Here is a 15,040-nt window from a genome sequence, read left to right on the forward strand (position 1 = left end):
GGGAAGTACATTTACTCAAGCACTGTACTTGAAGGTCCTTCCTCCTGTTCAAACTAGCCCTCAAGAGACCCCCTCCTAATGTGCTTCCAATGGAAGTGATGGGGGACAAAACCCACAGTCCTTCTGTGTAAAAATGTATTCCAAAGTTGATCTAAACACTTTATAAAATTAATATTTCTTCAGACTTTAGCTTACAAACCTTAGTTTCCTTTAGGCGTGAAACCCTCTATTCTAACAAATGCAATTAGGCCACTTCTGCACCACCAGTTGCAACTGATGGTCTGATTTACCTGGCGTAACGAAAACACAGAAAATCATCCCTTAATATCAAACGATTTTATTGGAAATTTATCTTCCATTCTCTGAAGACACGCTGATGCATGCCATTCAGATTTAGACTTCACATGTTACGGTCTGACCTGAGTCAAATCAGTATTAGTCAACATGAACTCCCTCGCCAAGACAGCTATAGAAGTAAGAGTCAAAGCAGGATTGTCAAGTTGTAAAAGCAGAAGCTGTCACATACATTTACTGTAAGCGAAGACTTTCTGTAAACTGGTGTTTTTGTTTTGATTTCACATCAGTTTTTCCAATTGTCCCTTTATTACTGACGTTAGGATAGTTGAACATTCACAAATACTGACTGGACCAAATCAAACCGCTGCAGTTAAGACAGGAACTCAATCGAGAGACATTTCCTGGAGTGATGGTTTCTGCACATTGTCATGACCTGCATTATTTATGGGCTTCATATAGTTAATTTAAATTACCTCCTTTAAGTTACAGAAAAAATAAACTCACATTTGAACAAAGAGAACACATTTGCAGCCAAGTGTTAATGTGACAACTGCTGGCAACATGGCTCACCGTCACAGACACTAAAGCAAGTAACAATCAGTCTCTTCAGAGTGCCAAAAGGTACCAATCAATCAGTGCTGCAACATTTGCTTTAGTCTTACTGTATTATCATACCTCCTACTCTGCCAGGATGTGCATCACAGAAAGGTGACATTTAGCTTTTATCTAACATTAGTTACATTTGACAAAGCCTTGGAGGTCTTCCAGGAACTTGATGTACTCTTGATGCTCCATGGCGGTGCTCAGCTCCATCAGTTCATCAGCAAAGGTGTTGTCGACCCCTCGGTCTGCCAGGAAGTCCATCAGGTGGTCGTACAGGGCCTGAAAAACAACACGGCAGATAAAATGACACAGCCGCCATCCGCTTCATTAACTGTCATTATGTGTACTAAGTTATTGTGAATTCCTGTTCGCTGTCTCAAATCTTACCCAGTCCAGAGAGTCTGTGTTGAGGGTATAGCTGGTCTCCTTCCAGTCGGAATCCCCCTCAGGCTGGAAACTGACCTCACGGATGGCGAAGATGTCGCTCTCCTCTTCTCCTTCACCGTGACTCATCTACAAAATGCAAATCCAGCTTTTCTATTGAACTGTCAGAGGGAAAGCTCAGAGACATGCTGCTGATGTCAACGTTGTCCCTCTGATGTATTCATTCCTGTATAGTTGCATGCAGTCCACGCTTACCTCGTCTTCGGGGAAATGGCAGTCGAACACCAGGGAATGTTTTGAAGCCTGTTTTGTTACTTCAACAACAAAGTTGGGTGATGACACAATTTCTGGCTGTAAAGAGAAACAGAATTATACTGATTTTAATGTTCATGTTTTCACGTTAACAGCTTTAATCAGTCATGACCGCTGACATTTTACAGACCTATCTAAAACCATGAGGTTTGTTGTAACTCACCTCCTCTTCTGCCGACTTCTGCTGTCCTTGTTCTGCCTCTTCCTCAAAGTTGGGAGGAATGCTGTTATTGACATTGAACGTGACAGTGACTCTGTAAGAAGAAGACAGACCAAGAGCTCATTAGTGTGCCCAAGTGTCGACACGGATTGGACAATCACCAACTGCGTCTGCCTTACTTTTCTCCAGCGACATTCCTCGTGAGTTTAGCCTCTGTGCCGTTCATCTCCAGTTCCCATCCTCCAGACATCTTAGGAAGGCTTTTGTTTTTCTGGATCTTCCTCTCCTCTTTGATTTCATCAGACAGGAAATCGCCAAATGCTTTGTCACCTGTTTGATTATAACTGAATTAGTGCAATGGAAAATCCAATCCTTTCTTATCCTGCAACAACTGCAATGCAAGTTTCCTTAGTGCAGCTGTACCAGGGTTACTGGATTCTAACTCCTGGCAGAAAGGTTTCAAGAAAACCAATACAATACAATAAGGCTACATTCACAGGTTTCTATAGGTTACCATTTCTATCTCTCAGTTTATCCCAAGAGCACTTCATCCCCTCTGACAACTTTAATGTGCAACTGTGAGTCCTGAATGTTAGCCTATGTCTTGCCAGTGTTTCATCACACAGTACAAACAATACTGCCAAGCTTTTGCTTTATTAACTTAATTCATTTTTGCGCAATTGACAAAAGAACATTGACTGTTATAAACATTATTAGGGGCGCAAGCTGATGATTAACTTAGTTGGATCAATATCAAAGAGTGAAGTAGAACGAAATGTGTAATTTGCACTTATTAATATAAATATCTTGGCACACTCCTCATCACTTCTCATCAGTCTTCTAGTGATTTACCTTTAAACCTCCACCTGCATACTCATCATGCTATTTCGCATGTCGAGACATAACGTTACCACACAAAATGAATGGCTGTTTGTTTAGTTTAACCTTTCTCTCTTTACCGATTCTGGTGACGACCACTGAACGCATCTTTCAAGGTGAACGGTAACGTTAGCTGTTTACAGTGAGAGGATGCACGCACACGTTATTTGGTGGGTCGTACATGTGAGTGCCGGTTGAGTTGAGTTGTGTTGTGTTTAGAGGTTAGGTGTGTTCAGAAATGAGAAAAGTCCCGCTTAAGTGAACAACAGTTTGACATGAGGTCTTCTCTGGACAGCTAGCTAAAATCGTGTTACTCTCTCGCCATGCAACACTGCCCGATAGATAAGCTAACGTTAGCTAGCTTATCTAAGGACTTCTGCATCAAAAGTTACCTTCTGTGTGCAGTCCTCCGCATCCACACGATACTGAGGGATTCAACGCTTTTGAGCTAAACAGTTTTGGCCTGTATCCCGACGAGGCTCCGTTGTTATTCAGCATCCAGAGAGACCGCGTGAAGGGCCGGGTTGTTGCCGAACTTGGAGAGCACAGTGTGGGGCAGCTGAGTGGCAGAGCTCGGGCTGTGGACGTGGTGGCTGAAGAAATGCGAACAGCGGCTCCCACCGCACGGACAACTGACTTTAGCATGGCTATATAGAAATATTACGGCGTATAAAGGCTAAATAAATCAATATGACAGCTGACAACAACCGGCTAGCTGCCAGCCCCTGCTGCTTCTGGAAGATTACAGAAAACACGTGTGGAAGGACACATTGACCTATGATTACTATGACCTCTGCACCGGAAATAGTACTTTAAAAGTAAAAGAAATCGATCGAAAATGATTTCCTTTATCTCAAGAACAACCCAAATACGACAATATTGTATCATATGGATAACTAGTCTAATCTAATCTGATAAAGTAAATTATATTTTTAAAGGGTACAGGTACTGATATGTCACAACCTACACAACAGCGCCCCCTGTGGCTTGATAAAGAGGAAGGTCATAGATTTTACATGCGTCTCTCTTCCTCTGAAACAACGCCACACGCCCGTGACTCCGTGTGATATAAAGTAAATGCAGCATCTGCCCACAAGAGACGAGAGGACACGTACATCTAGATAAGGTCAGCAGCATCACAGTGATAGGCTGTCTCTCATATAGTATATATATATATATATATATAATATATAATATATATAATATAGTATAGTAGCATCATCAAATCCAAAATCCACGACATAAGGTCAGTTTCTGGCCACAGTGGACATGCACATCCTGGAGGGGAAGGGTTGCATCATTTCATGTGTTTCAGCATGATGAGGTGAATCAGTCGCATCATTCAGACATGAAGCCCTGCTGCCAGAAGATGGAGCTGTTTTCGAACAACTGACCAAAGGCTTGTTTTTTTGTTTTTGTTTTTTGTTTTCTTTTTACAATATTTAATTACAATTTCTGAGTGGTTGGCCACCAGGTGTTGTTTCATGCATTTCTGCACCTTCCAGGTTTTGTTTGCATTGAGCATCACCTGATATACATTACTTCAAATGTAAGTTCTTTGTCTTAAAAAATCAGTGAAATAAATGTCTAATTTGTCATCGGCTCAGGGTAATATGATTTGTTGTAAACACTGAAAGTACATGTCAATGACCTGTTTATTTCGTCAATACACCAAACTAAAGTATAAATTGTCTGTTAATCTGATTTTGCACAATTTGGAAACGTGTCAATCCCATAACAATGGCTGGAATAAGGAGTGACTTATGCTTTCTATAACATCCAAAAGATTCCCCAACACTGATTTTGAATGCATTCAGGTCTGATATTGTACAGCACACTCACAGATCTAAGTTCCCCCGTGCCCCTGAATCTTTCCTCTCCACATGTCCACTGGATTTTTATTACAAATAATACCAATAGTGGTTATGTGAGACTGTAACAAATCATATTAAATATACTCATAATAACCTCATCAAAGGCATGCATTTAATCTCACAAACTTCATAACATGCAGATCTTAAATGGTCTACTTTTCCTTTGTGACTGTAAATAAAGCTTATAAAGCACATGGGCAGCATGATCTGTAAGAGATTCCAACACTGAACATACAACCTCTGTGTAACATAGTGTGACGACTCTCTACAGCAACCCCAGGTGCATTTGGTGTTTGGTATTTTTAAAAGTTAGAAACTGTTTATGTAATTTATTCCGATTACAGTGAATATTGTACAATCCTGAGTCCAGCGTAAAAAAAAAAAAAAAGACAAGAGGAGCATACATCCTATTCCTCAACATGGTGATGATACTACAAAGTATGAGAGACCTGAGGGGTCAGATCATTAACTATAATCTCCATGCATTGCATACATTTGTTGTCAGCACACATCTGTGGTTAGTCTGTGCAGAGGCTGAGTAACATACAACAGCAAAGAGTAGAACCTGGAGAATAAGGCATGCTACTTCTCCTGATGTGCATGTGTTTGGGGAACTGGTGACACAATCATAGACGTGAAAAAAAGGCATGCACAAGATAACAAGACGAGAGCCGCGCGTAGAGTCGTTATCAAAGTCCAATCATGTCACTGTGACATGTAAAAACCTCATATTTTAACGCCAACTTTGGTGGTTTTCATGTTTTCTTATAATTACATAACCTCATAGATTAAGATAAATCTACTGTCCTTGCATATATATAAAAAACCCTTTAAGACCACTTTATTTAAACCAAAAACAACATGGTTGCAAACCTCAAGACAAGACTGCTTTTCTTAGCTTCTGAGAAGCTAACATTTCAGAGGCAAACAAAATGGGAAAGGTCAGTTAACTCGTCACTATGACTCAAAAGAACAACCACCAGCTGGTTTGCTATAGCTTTCTGTATCTTGTTGGGTAGGTGGCTTAACAATTAAGTACAACACTTTGTGAAATTAACACATGGAGTAAGAATCCGATTTGATTTTTAAGAAGGAATGAATAGATAAATCATATCAGCCCAAGATATTGCTTATTTAAAGAGCTGTGCTCCTGTGAGGTTATCTGGGCTGTTAAAATGCATGCAAATGTTGAAAGAATTGATGATGACACCTCAAAAAGACTTTTTTAGATGTTAAACAGGCGGCCAAACGGCAAAGTGAAATACTATCAGGCAGAAGAAACAGTTTATAAAATCTGAATGAAGTCAAAGTACAGGAAGTCAAAGTTGTGAGGCCTCAATATGCAGATTTCTGCTGCAGTGACACATGCCAGATGCTTGTCAACTGGGAGGTAGTGAAATCCAGAGAAGTTTACTACACAGAAAATATTCTGTTCTGATTTGCACTTGTATGAAATCAATAAATGTCTTTATCCAAGTTCAGCTTTGTAAAGAGAATTAATTTCCCAGTTTTATTGTCACTGGGTGATTGGAGGAAGGTGTCCTTGCAGAGATTTGCTTCAGTCCCGTTTCTCTGTTGGTTAGCTCTTGGTGGGTCGGAGTTTGCGGCCAAAGTACTCTGGCGCTGCATCCAGCAGCCAGTCGGCATCCACCAAACACAGGTCTCTCATGTAGCAGCGGGAGGTGTGCAGCAGCTCATTGAAGACCACGTATGCTGGCTTGGCCTGGAAAAGGACGGAGGAAGGGTGGATGGCCACAGGCTGGTGGGTGTCCAGAGCTAAGTAGCTGCCGTCGGGTTGTAGCTCCGCAGCGTTGACGAACATCCCGTGGGCAAGGCAGCGGCGAACGTTCCCCGTTTCCGCTCCACATGACTCCAGCTTCAAATTCAGCTGGTAAAATCAGCCAGCAGAACAGGTCATGTTAGCTCAACATGGTGATTTACTGGTAGTCAATGTGTTGCTGTATTTAGTTATCAATGGGGTCAGATGGGCTGCTGTCTGTACTGGTGGGATCCAAAACAACTGGTGTTCCACATCAATGGCTGGCATGAGAACACTCGATATCATGACACTGTTGGCTGTTGTATTAAGCCCATTTAATAAAAATGGCAGACGTTTAGAAGACTTTTTGTATACCTTCATACCACGGCCACTTTTCATGGTGCATCATGTCTGCACAAGGAACTGAGGTTGGGCAATTAATTCGAAAAAGTTACTGAAACCGACATTATGACTCTGGAGCTGCTGGCCTGAAGCAGAGAAGAGGAGCGGGCAGCAGAGGTCTGGTCACTTCTTTCTAATTCCATCTTTTCCTCCTGTCTCTCTGCTGTCGCTCTCTAATAAAGGCATAAAATGCCCTATTATATGTATGTACACAGAAAAAGAAAGTTCGCCCTGGAGCAGAAAAGGAGTCTCCACTGTGCTTCCTAACCACAGGCTGGAGGCTGACGCAGAACTTTATTATACAATTGTAATTATTAAAATAATGTCAAAGATGTGGAATAAAGCCTGTTTTACTGTTTTAGCAAACAAATACTTAAAAATGGGGAATCTTGAATCTAATGAGATATTGTTGCATGAGACTTTACTGAGGTAAATGTGAATTAATTGTGATATTGATTTCAGGTGATACTGCCCAGCCCCACACAGAACATTCACATACACAGCATTTTCAGATGTGTACCTTAAGGCAGATATCTTTGAGTTGCGCCTGGACTTCTTTCACCAGACCCATGTTCCTGCTGTTGACGAAGTTCTCCCGACACCACTCCTGTAGACATATAACGGATTATGAGGGAGTTTAGCAACATAGTTAGATTTCGTACATTTTCTTCCCCATCCAGCTTCACTCACCTTATTACCACTGACTTTCTTGAACGCTCTGTAAATGTTGAGCAGCGTCATGTGGTCTCCTTCACTGGAGCTGAACTTCTTGCGCGCAGCGAGCACCTCCTCCCGCCGGGTAGGAGGATTATACAGTACAGTGTCCACGGACAGGAGGGATACTATGCTCAAAACCTCCTCAGAACAGGTGTAGTCGGGGGACAACAGGATGGTCTGTGAGACGGAGCAAACAAGGCAGGGACGGGTTACACCAAATCTGATCTGGGTTATGCGTGTGACCCATGCGGCCCTGTGGGCTGCAGGCTGTCACTTTCTGCCAGACCCACAACACAGTATTATGTTTTTGTGTAATGTTGTGCATTTTTCCTGCACTTTTTCTTTTTACCTTGGCATATCTAGGCTCCAGAGGGAAGCTTGCCATCTTCTTCCCCAGCGCAGTGAGGAAAACCTGCCCCTCCCTCCTCTCTACAGCCCCCAGCAGCTCTAAATGATCCACAGCAGAACGGACGGCCTCTGGGATAAACACAACGGGTTACTACGACCTACCAACCCTCATGGATGGCCAGAGGTGCACAGTGATTCATGATCAATAGTGTCTTACCTGGAGAAGGCTTGGACATGAAATCAAAATTCATCACATCTGGAATCCCCAGAGCCATAAGCTGCAGCATCACACCGGCTAAATTACACCTGCAGTACACACACACACACACACACACACACACACACACACACACACACAACAGAAGAACAGGCCATTCAATCACACTGACCTAAATAAATCAACATGTGGGAGAGACTCCTGCAGACGAGCGCACACAGAGCTTTATCATCTGAAGACAAAAGGAGTCCGACAGTACCTCTGGATCTCAGGCACAGTCATTGGGATGAGGTTGTCAAATTCCTGCTCAGTGTAGAGACGGTAGCAGGAGCCGGAGTCCTCCCTGCCGGCCCGGCCCGATCGCTGCCACGCCTGGGCTTTAGAGACCTGCTGCACTGCCAGAACCTCCAGCCCGCTGTCTGAGAGTCACACAGCAAACGGAGAATAAGATGAGGGCAAAATAACTGAACAAAAAAAAACAAAAAAACACACAACATACTATTTGTTTTATAAAGATAATGCATTTTTGCAGTTATGGTTTGGAGGTTGCAATTGACAGATATTTTAAATGCTGGGTCTAAAATGGTGTTCAAATCTTGTGAAGAGTAACTGAATTAGTGTAGTTATAACCAGGTAATCATATACATTTGGATGGCTCAATTCTTTGAAGGCAGTAATTTGTAACACTTTTACATGCTGGCTACAGTCAGAGGTGGAGGAAGTACTTCAGATCATTGAATTCATTCAATACAGTAAAACAAAATTACTCCATCACAAAGAAAAGTCCTGCATTTAAAATCTTACTGAAGTAAACGTGCATAGTATTTTTAGCACTAAGTAGTATACTAGTAATACACTAAGTAATAAATACTGGTTCTATATAACACTGGCCCCTGTGATATTTATCATATGATACTATCACATTTTTTACACTGATGCGTCGGTCAAGGTGGAGCTAGTTTTAACTACTTTATACACAGTTAGTTAATCAGTTCAGTCCAGTGGTTCCCATATTCATATTCATTTTTTTGGACTTTTCTCTAATCTTAAATCTCAAAAAACAGCCTGTCTGTGATAAAAAAAACAAAAACTTGGTTGCCTCTTTTTTCTGTGATTAATAAAAGGCACTTGTCATTATTAGGTGTTTCATAATATTTCAATAGGAAGCTGTGTTAATACTGATATGAGAATGTGTGTGTGTGTGTGTGTGTGTGTGTGTGTGAAGACTGAATCATCTAACCAGGATTGAAGCGCTTGGCCTTCACCATCCCCGTGTCTATGACGTATTTGATCCCAGAGATTGTGACTGATGTCTCGGCAATGTTGGTCGAGAGGATGACCTTCCTGCACCCCTGGAAAGGGTAGAAAGGACAACATACTGTATGAGGCGGACGGTAATCGATATAACGGTCTGAAACCACAGTGGCTATTTTTTCCACAAACATGTCCCTTTGTCTACACTCCTGCGTGTTTACTGTTGCCCTTACCTTGGGAGCTGGCTGGAAGACCCTGAGCTGCTGTGCCGGGGGCAGCGACGCGTACAAAGGGATAACTACCATGGGACCACAGCCATCAGGCAGATGCTTGGCGATGTCCCGGCACGTCCTCGCCAGAGCCTCGATCTCCTCCTGACCCGTCATGAAGACTAAGATATCATGGGACGGAGGGGCCTCCTGCGCGCAAACAACAACAACACCACCGTGTTCTGTTACAGTGTCAGGAAGCATCATCACAGCACATGAACATGCACCCAGGAAAGCTGTTTACTCACACGGTTGTGTTTCTTATAGAGACACAGGAAAGAGAGGTGGGTTTTTTTTTTGGCTTTGATTTAAATTGGAAATACAACTGATTACACACGAGGAAGAAGACTCATATTTGTCAGGGTCCTTTGTATTCAATTGCAATAAAAAAAAATACAATACACAAGAACTAAGACATCACTGAGAGTTTCCTCTCCACAAATGCTGAAGGCTACCTGATGGATCTGGAAGACAGAGACGAGGGCAGCCTGCAGGTAGTCTGACTGGGGCTGCTTGGTGTAGTAGATCTGAATGGGATGCTGCCTGCCCTCCAGGTACAGTACAGGTGACTTGTTGAAGTACTCAGAGAACAAATCCACATCCATTGTGGCTGACATCACTATGACCTACGCACAAAACACGAAAGAAAGAAGCTGCACTTTGGGATTTGAGAGAATATACGGCAGACGCAGGAAGTGAGCTCACAGGAACGAATGTAGAGCAAGTTTTTTTTTTATTTCACGAGTGCAGTTGCAGTGAAGTGATTAGCCCAGTGGCTTCTTACTGAAGCAACTGTGCTCCTACCTTCAGGGGAACCTTATTAAGTTCCCTGCGCCTGCGCTGAGCGGTCTTAACCACACCGAACAGCACATCAGTGTGCACGGTGCGCTCGTGCGCTTCATCCAGGACCACCACAGTGTAGCGCAGCAGCAAGGGGTCTCCGATGGCCTCGCGCAGGAGCATGCCATCTGTCATGAACTTCAGCTTTGTCTCAGAGGAGGTGACGTCCTCAAAGCGCACCGTGTAGCCAACCTGAGAAGAGGTTTGTTGATTTACTACAGACAGCCCAGTGAGCACAGACACCACGACATCGAGTCAAATATCCATCACAGGTATGTGACGCGTGACGTGCTGGCAACAGAACCGGAAAAATGAATTCAGCATAATAGTCATTTTAAGTTTATTATTACAACAACATACATACAATGAAGATTATTACACTGTTGATAAAAGGTTCCCTGTACAGTTTGTGGAGCTGTTTTTCTATGAAAGGGTCCCTGTTTTGTTATATATATATATATATATATATACTCTATGTGCGCATGAGGGCAACAAAATACAAATTCCTGCCAACAATTTCACACTATTCCACTGATACAGGTGGCAGTAATGTGTCAAGAAACAACACCAACAAAGGCAGGGAAGAAGAAGACTACAAGCTGGTGAACATAGATGAAAACACTACAGAATGTAAACATAACTTTTGTTTTGGGTTTTTTTGTCAAGAAACCCCCCACAGGACACCTTTAAGCCTGGGTTTTAAAGGCTAGACTAAGCAGTTCTGTGGGAAACCCGCATACCAGTTTGCCAAGCTGGGTCCTCTTCTCCTCCGCCACCCTTCCTGCCAGTGAGATCGCAGCAACTCGGCGGGGCTGAGTGATGGCAACGATGCCCTGTCGCCCGATGCCGGCCTCATACAGATACTGAGGGACCTGAGTGGTCTTCCCAGAGCCGGTCTCCCCTGATGTGTGAGGAGGAACGGGTCAAGTTAGAAACAGTTCAAGCGCTTCGCTATAAATCTGTAGAGTAGAAATGCTGTTAGTCAGAGAAACAATGCTGTTGACATTTATAAATGTACAAATTAAAAGCTGAGCTGCACAATATTACACAGCTGACAACATAACTAAGTCTACTTCAGAGTGGATTTCCCCTTTAACTGAGTCGCTCATCAGCGGCTAACGTTGTATCAGCTAGCTGGAGCTGGAGCTGTAGCTGTAGCTGGAGCTGTGGGCTTGTTACCTATGAGGATAACATTTTGAAGCTGTCTCAGTTGGTTCAGCAGCTGAGGTTTCGCCTGGTGGATCGGAAGCTGCTTCCTCTGGACGTCTATTGGAGTGGTTGCATTTCCCTTTCTAGGCAGCAGCATTCCAGGTTTATTCTTATCGAGGCGGAAAAAAACAGACCCCGGCTTGAATCTTTTAGCCGGAGGAGGGTCGGGGTCGTGGGGCATGGTCTAGAAAAAGTGACCCCGTTGGCAAAACCTTCGCGGCCCTTTCTTCAGATTCTTTTAATGTCCAAAAGAAACAAAAAAAGTTTTTTTTTTCTCCACGCTCACTGACAGACTAGCAAGCGTCACTGCGGATGTTTTGCTACCTCTGCAAAAACGTCCCCACGTGGTAAAATTCGGCGCAGATGTTTGACGTCATTGGGATGTTGTTAAGTTTCACCCGAGTAGGGACTGTCAGGTGCACTCACAGGTAAACCGCGGACGTCAGTCCATGAAAGTAGCACTTTGGTTTGTCATGGTGCATAATGTTCCAACCCTTTGAGTGCGGTTTCACCACTATATTACTTGAAGTGTGACTCATCTGTCTTAACATGTTCTATGGAAGATGTCAAATCCCTCAATAAAAACCGAATTCAATACATTGAAATGCAATGGATTTCCTTTTTATGTTAAATTGACAATTATTTAGCTTTTGTCTGGTCTAATAACTGAATGAATTGTTTTTCATTGTGAAAGCTGGAATTTTCCATGCCACATGAAAATCAAATCACAACCAAAACAAAGTGAAAAGGTGAAATGCCTTTCAGTGTTGCCCAGCAGAGGGTAGCATAGACCTGCCAGCTGGAAATGCAGTTGCTGCAAGCTAGCCCCCCAGGAACGGAGTTCAGCAGTGGAGCGATTCTGGCTTGGTGACCACACGTGGGAATTGCACCTTGCAGGATCATCATGTGACGCACGCTGGCCCAAAGAGCTATTTTCCCATACACAATCATTGAAAAAGGAGTGTCTGTAAAACAGTGAATACATTTTTCTCACAAATCCCCCCAAAAGAATTAGATTCATCTGGTCCAATAAAAACTTCTAGAGGAGCCGTGTGATTAAACGATTTTATCCCATCCATTGATCTGCAGTCAGCAGGCTCGGCCAGCTGGAGATGGACTCTAGTGCGTTTGCTCTATGGGTCAAAAAACACGACACCATGAGGAAGACCACGGAGGATTCTTCAGCGTATCCGCCCAGTGAGGAACTGTCATGAAGGAACATGGTATCCAGCTCTCCTTAATACATCTCTGCGTGTTTTGAAATGAACTATCCAATCACAGCTTATCATCACTGACACAAACTGATGGCAGCCATGACAGACAGCCTTTCACATTACACATCTGTGGGACGCGACCATTTAACTACTATAAATAACTTACAGATACAAAGGGCACTCACATTAGGTCTATTCTTACTGTCGTGACATTTTGCCCTGACAGTCACAGTTGACTCATTCATTCATGTCACAATGACAAACAATTCATTCAGTTACTGAAGACAAAAAGCCAAATAATTGTCCCTTTTAACATGTTTTTCATTTAATCATGACACACTAAATGCATAGCCCGCATAAAGATGTCACAATGTGTACAGTAGTGTATGCCACTTTATTTCTTTGCTCGATTTGTTTTTGTTTAGGCATTTTAAATCTTCCACAACTTTTGGAGCCCCCGAGAAAAATAAAGGTCACGACCGTGTTGCTTGTCTTTGATGCAGCCACCAGAGGGCAACATGGTGACTTTACCTCACAATCACACAGCGTGTAAATCAGCTTTGGGAGCCATTTGCAGATTTTCTGTGTTGATATTGTCTGTTTACAGTTTATCTCTGATTCTGATATGTCTGGATTTAGGTTACTAGGATAGTAGATCTTAATCTGCCAGGAGGACACCACGGACATTTGTAAAATGATGACAAGTCATGACCATATTGGCGCTACGCAATTCCCCTAAAAATCGATTGTTGTTATTTAAGCATTTTTTTATTTTAGCATCCTAAATATTTTAGGCTCTTGAGCTCTACAGACAGTGAAAGGATGTTCTCATTCTTCTCTTTAATTCACTGCAAATAGACAAAGATATTTCCAGCTAGCGCCTCTTTTCTGATGGTGTTACTGTTTTGTTCTGTGCAGGTTTGCATGTGACAAAATAAAAGCCTGGCCGACTGTTTAACTTGTTCTCCGCTGGCTACATTGACCCTGTGCTAACCTGCATTTGCTGTTCCGTTTTTTTCTACGTTGTACAACAGATGCTACAACTTCCCATTGCTGAAACCTCAGTAACGTTCAGTTCTTCTTTACAGATCACAAGTCCTCTTTTAGACGTAATCAGTGACAGTCATGGACAACCTGCCAGTCTTATGCTACACCACTTAGACAACCTGGGAGTGAATTAAGCTTATCTCAGATTTACTTCCTATATTGCCATCTCATACACTGTCAATATCAACCAAGGTATCAACCTGAGCTTCCACTTCAGCTTGTCTGGAAAGCTGAAGCTCCTGCATTACATTATCTGATGTAAAGATTTTGGGCGTCTCTCTGTTCTCTGATATAACTGGGATTTGCCTTTTTAGATTATGACTTGCGGATGCCGTGTGTTCACAGACGCCACAGACTACCAAATTTTGATTGTGCGATTGTTTTTGTGGAGAGAGTGACGGTACTTACGAAACCTTGCTCTAACAAATAGTCCCAGACTTCAGCAAGACATTTATGCACAACACTGAATTAAATACAGAATTGAAAACATACATATTCTGCTATTAAATAATTAAATGCACTTTTCACAATTTTATTAGCTGCAGATCTCTTTCTCTAGGCAAACAATTGCACAATCAAAATCTGGCAGCCTGCGGTGCGAACATCCGTAAATGCAGGACCCTGCGCAGATCTGCCAGGCCGAGCACATCTGGGACCTAGAGCGGGTTGTAGACACCCGCTTTCATGCTCTGTCTCACACTCTCATGCTGCCCTTTGTTTATTTAAAAGGTCGCTTCACCCAAATTATTGAAAATATCTTCTCACTGACCTCTGGTGGCGTCTACCCATGCAGACAGTTTTGAATTTATTTGTCCAGGTTTTGAGACATTTATCTTTGAGATGTCTGCCCCCGCCTTTAATACATTGGTGGTGCTCAAAGCATTAAAGAAATCATTCTAATTTAATTTCAAGAAAATATTAAGAAATAGCCCCTTTGAAAACTGTCCAGAGTAAGGTCTGTGGAAATTCCATTCAACCTCTATTCTGTTGGTGTGGAGGCGTCTCAAAACCTGGACGAAGAAAACCTGAACTTGCATTAAAGCTGCAGCATTTTATAGCGGTGGCGCCCGCCTCGCCTGCCACTGGCTTACCTCCAGCTGGTCATCAAAAGTTGGTAACCCTGTGGTGCGCATGTTAGCATGCTGACATTAGCATTTAGCTCAAAGCACTGCTCGGCATTTGCACAGGGAATCGGAATCCGGTTTATTGTCAAGTAGGTTTGCACATACAAGGAATTTGCTTTGGTATTTTAGTG

The 15,040-nt window shown here is 42.7% G+C and overlaps 2 protein-coding genes across 3 annotated transcripts; both read right to left on the reverse strand.

Moving 5' to 3' along the window:
• Positions 1-321: 321 nt before the first annotated feature.
• On the reverse strand, positions 322-3,359 carry c1qbp (complement component 1, q subcomponent binding protein). 2 transcript variants are annotated; one of them, XM_070917425.1, is made up of 7 exons: positions 3,222-3,358; positions 3,028-3,170; positions 1,936-2,086; positions 1,760-1,850; positions 1,540-1,635; positions 1,288-1,413; positions 322-1,179 (listed from the first exon to the last, which is right to left on the reverse strand). In XM_070917425.1, exons 1-7 carry the CDS (start codon positions 3,278-3,280, stop codon positions 1,030-1,032), a joined length of 816 nt encoding a protein of 271 aa, XP_070773526.1. In that variant the 5' UTR covers positions 3,281-3,358; the 3' UTR covers positions 322-1,029. The 2 variants fall into 2 exon arrangements, with proteins under 2 accessions (XP_070773526.1, XP_070773525.1); XM_070917424.1 differs by having other exon boundaries at positions 3,028-3,359.
• A 1,248-nt stretch (positions 3,360-4,607) lies between these two features.
• Positions 4,608-11,705, reverse strand: dhx33 (DEAH (Asp-Glu-Ala-His) box polypeptide 33). Its single transcript, XM_070916801.1, has 12 exons — positions 11,495-11,705; positions 11,056-11,216; positions 10,280-10,507; positions 9,931-10,101; positions 9,440-9,625; positions 9,193-9,304; positions 8,212-8,371; positions 7,953-8,041; positions 7,737-7,864; positions 7,361-7,564; positions 7,191-7,277; positions 4,608-6,397 (listed from the first exon to the last, which is right to left on the reverse strand). The coding sequence occupies exons 1-12, from the start codon at positions 11,703-11,705 to the stop codon at positions 6,089-6,091; spliced, it is 2,046 nt and encodes a 681-aa protein (XP_070772902.1). The 3' UTR covers positions 4,608-6,088.
• Between the last annotated feature and the right edge of the window lie 3,335 nt (positions 11,706-15,040).

This window comes from Enoplosus armatus, chromosome 13 (assembly GCF_043641665.1).
Source record: "Enoplosus armatus isolate fEnoArm2 chromosome 13, fEnoArm2.hap1, whole genome shotgun sequence".
Lineage (NCBI taxonomy): Eukaryota > Metazoa > Chordata > Actinopteri > Centrarchiformes > Enoplosidae > Enoplosus > Enoplosus armatus.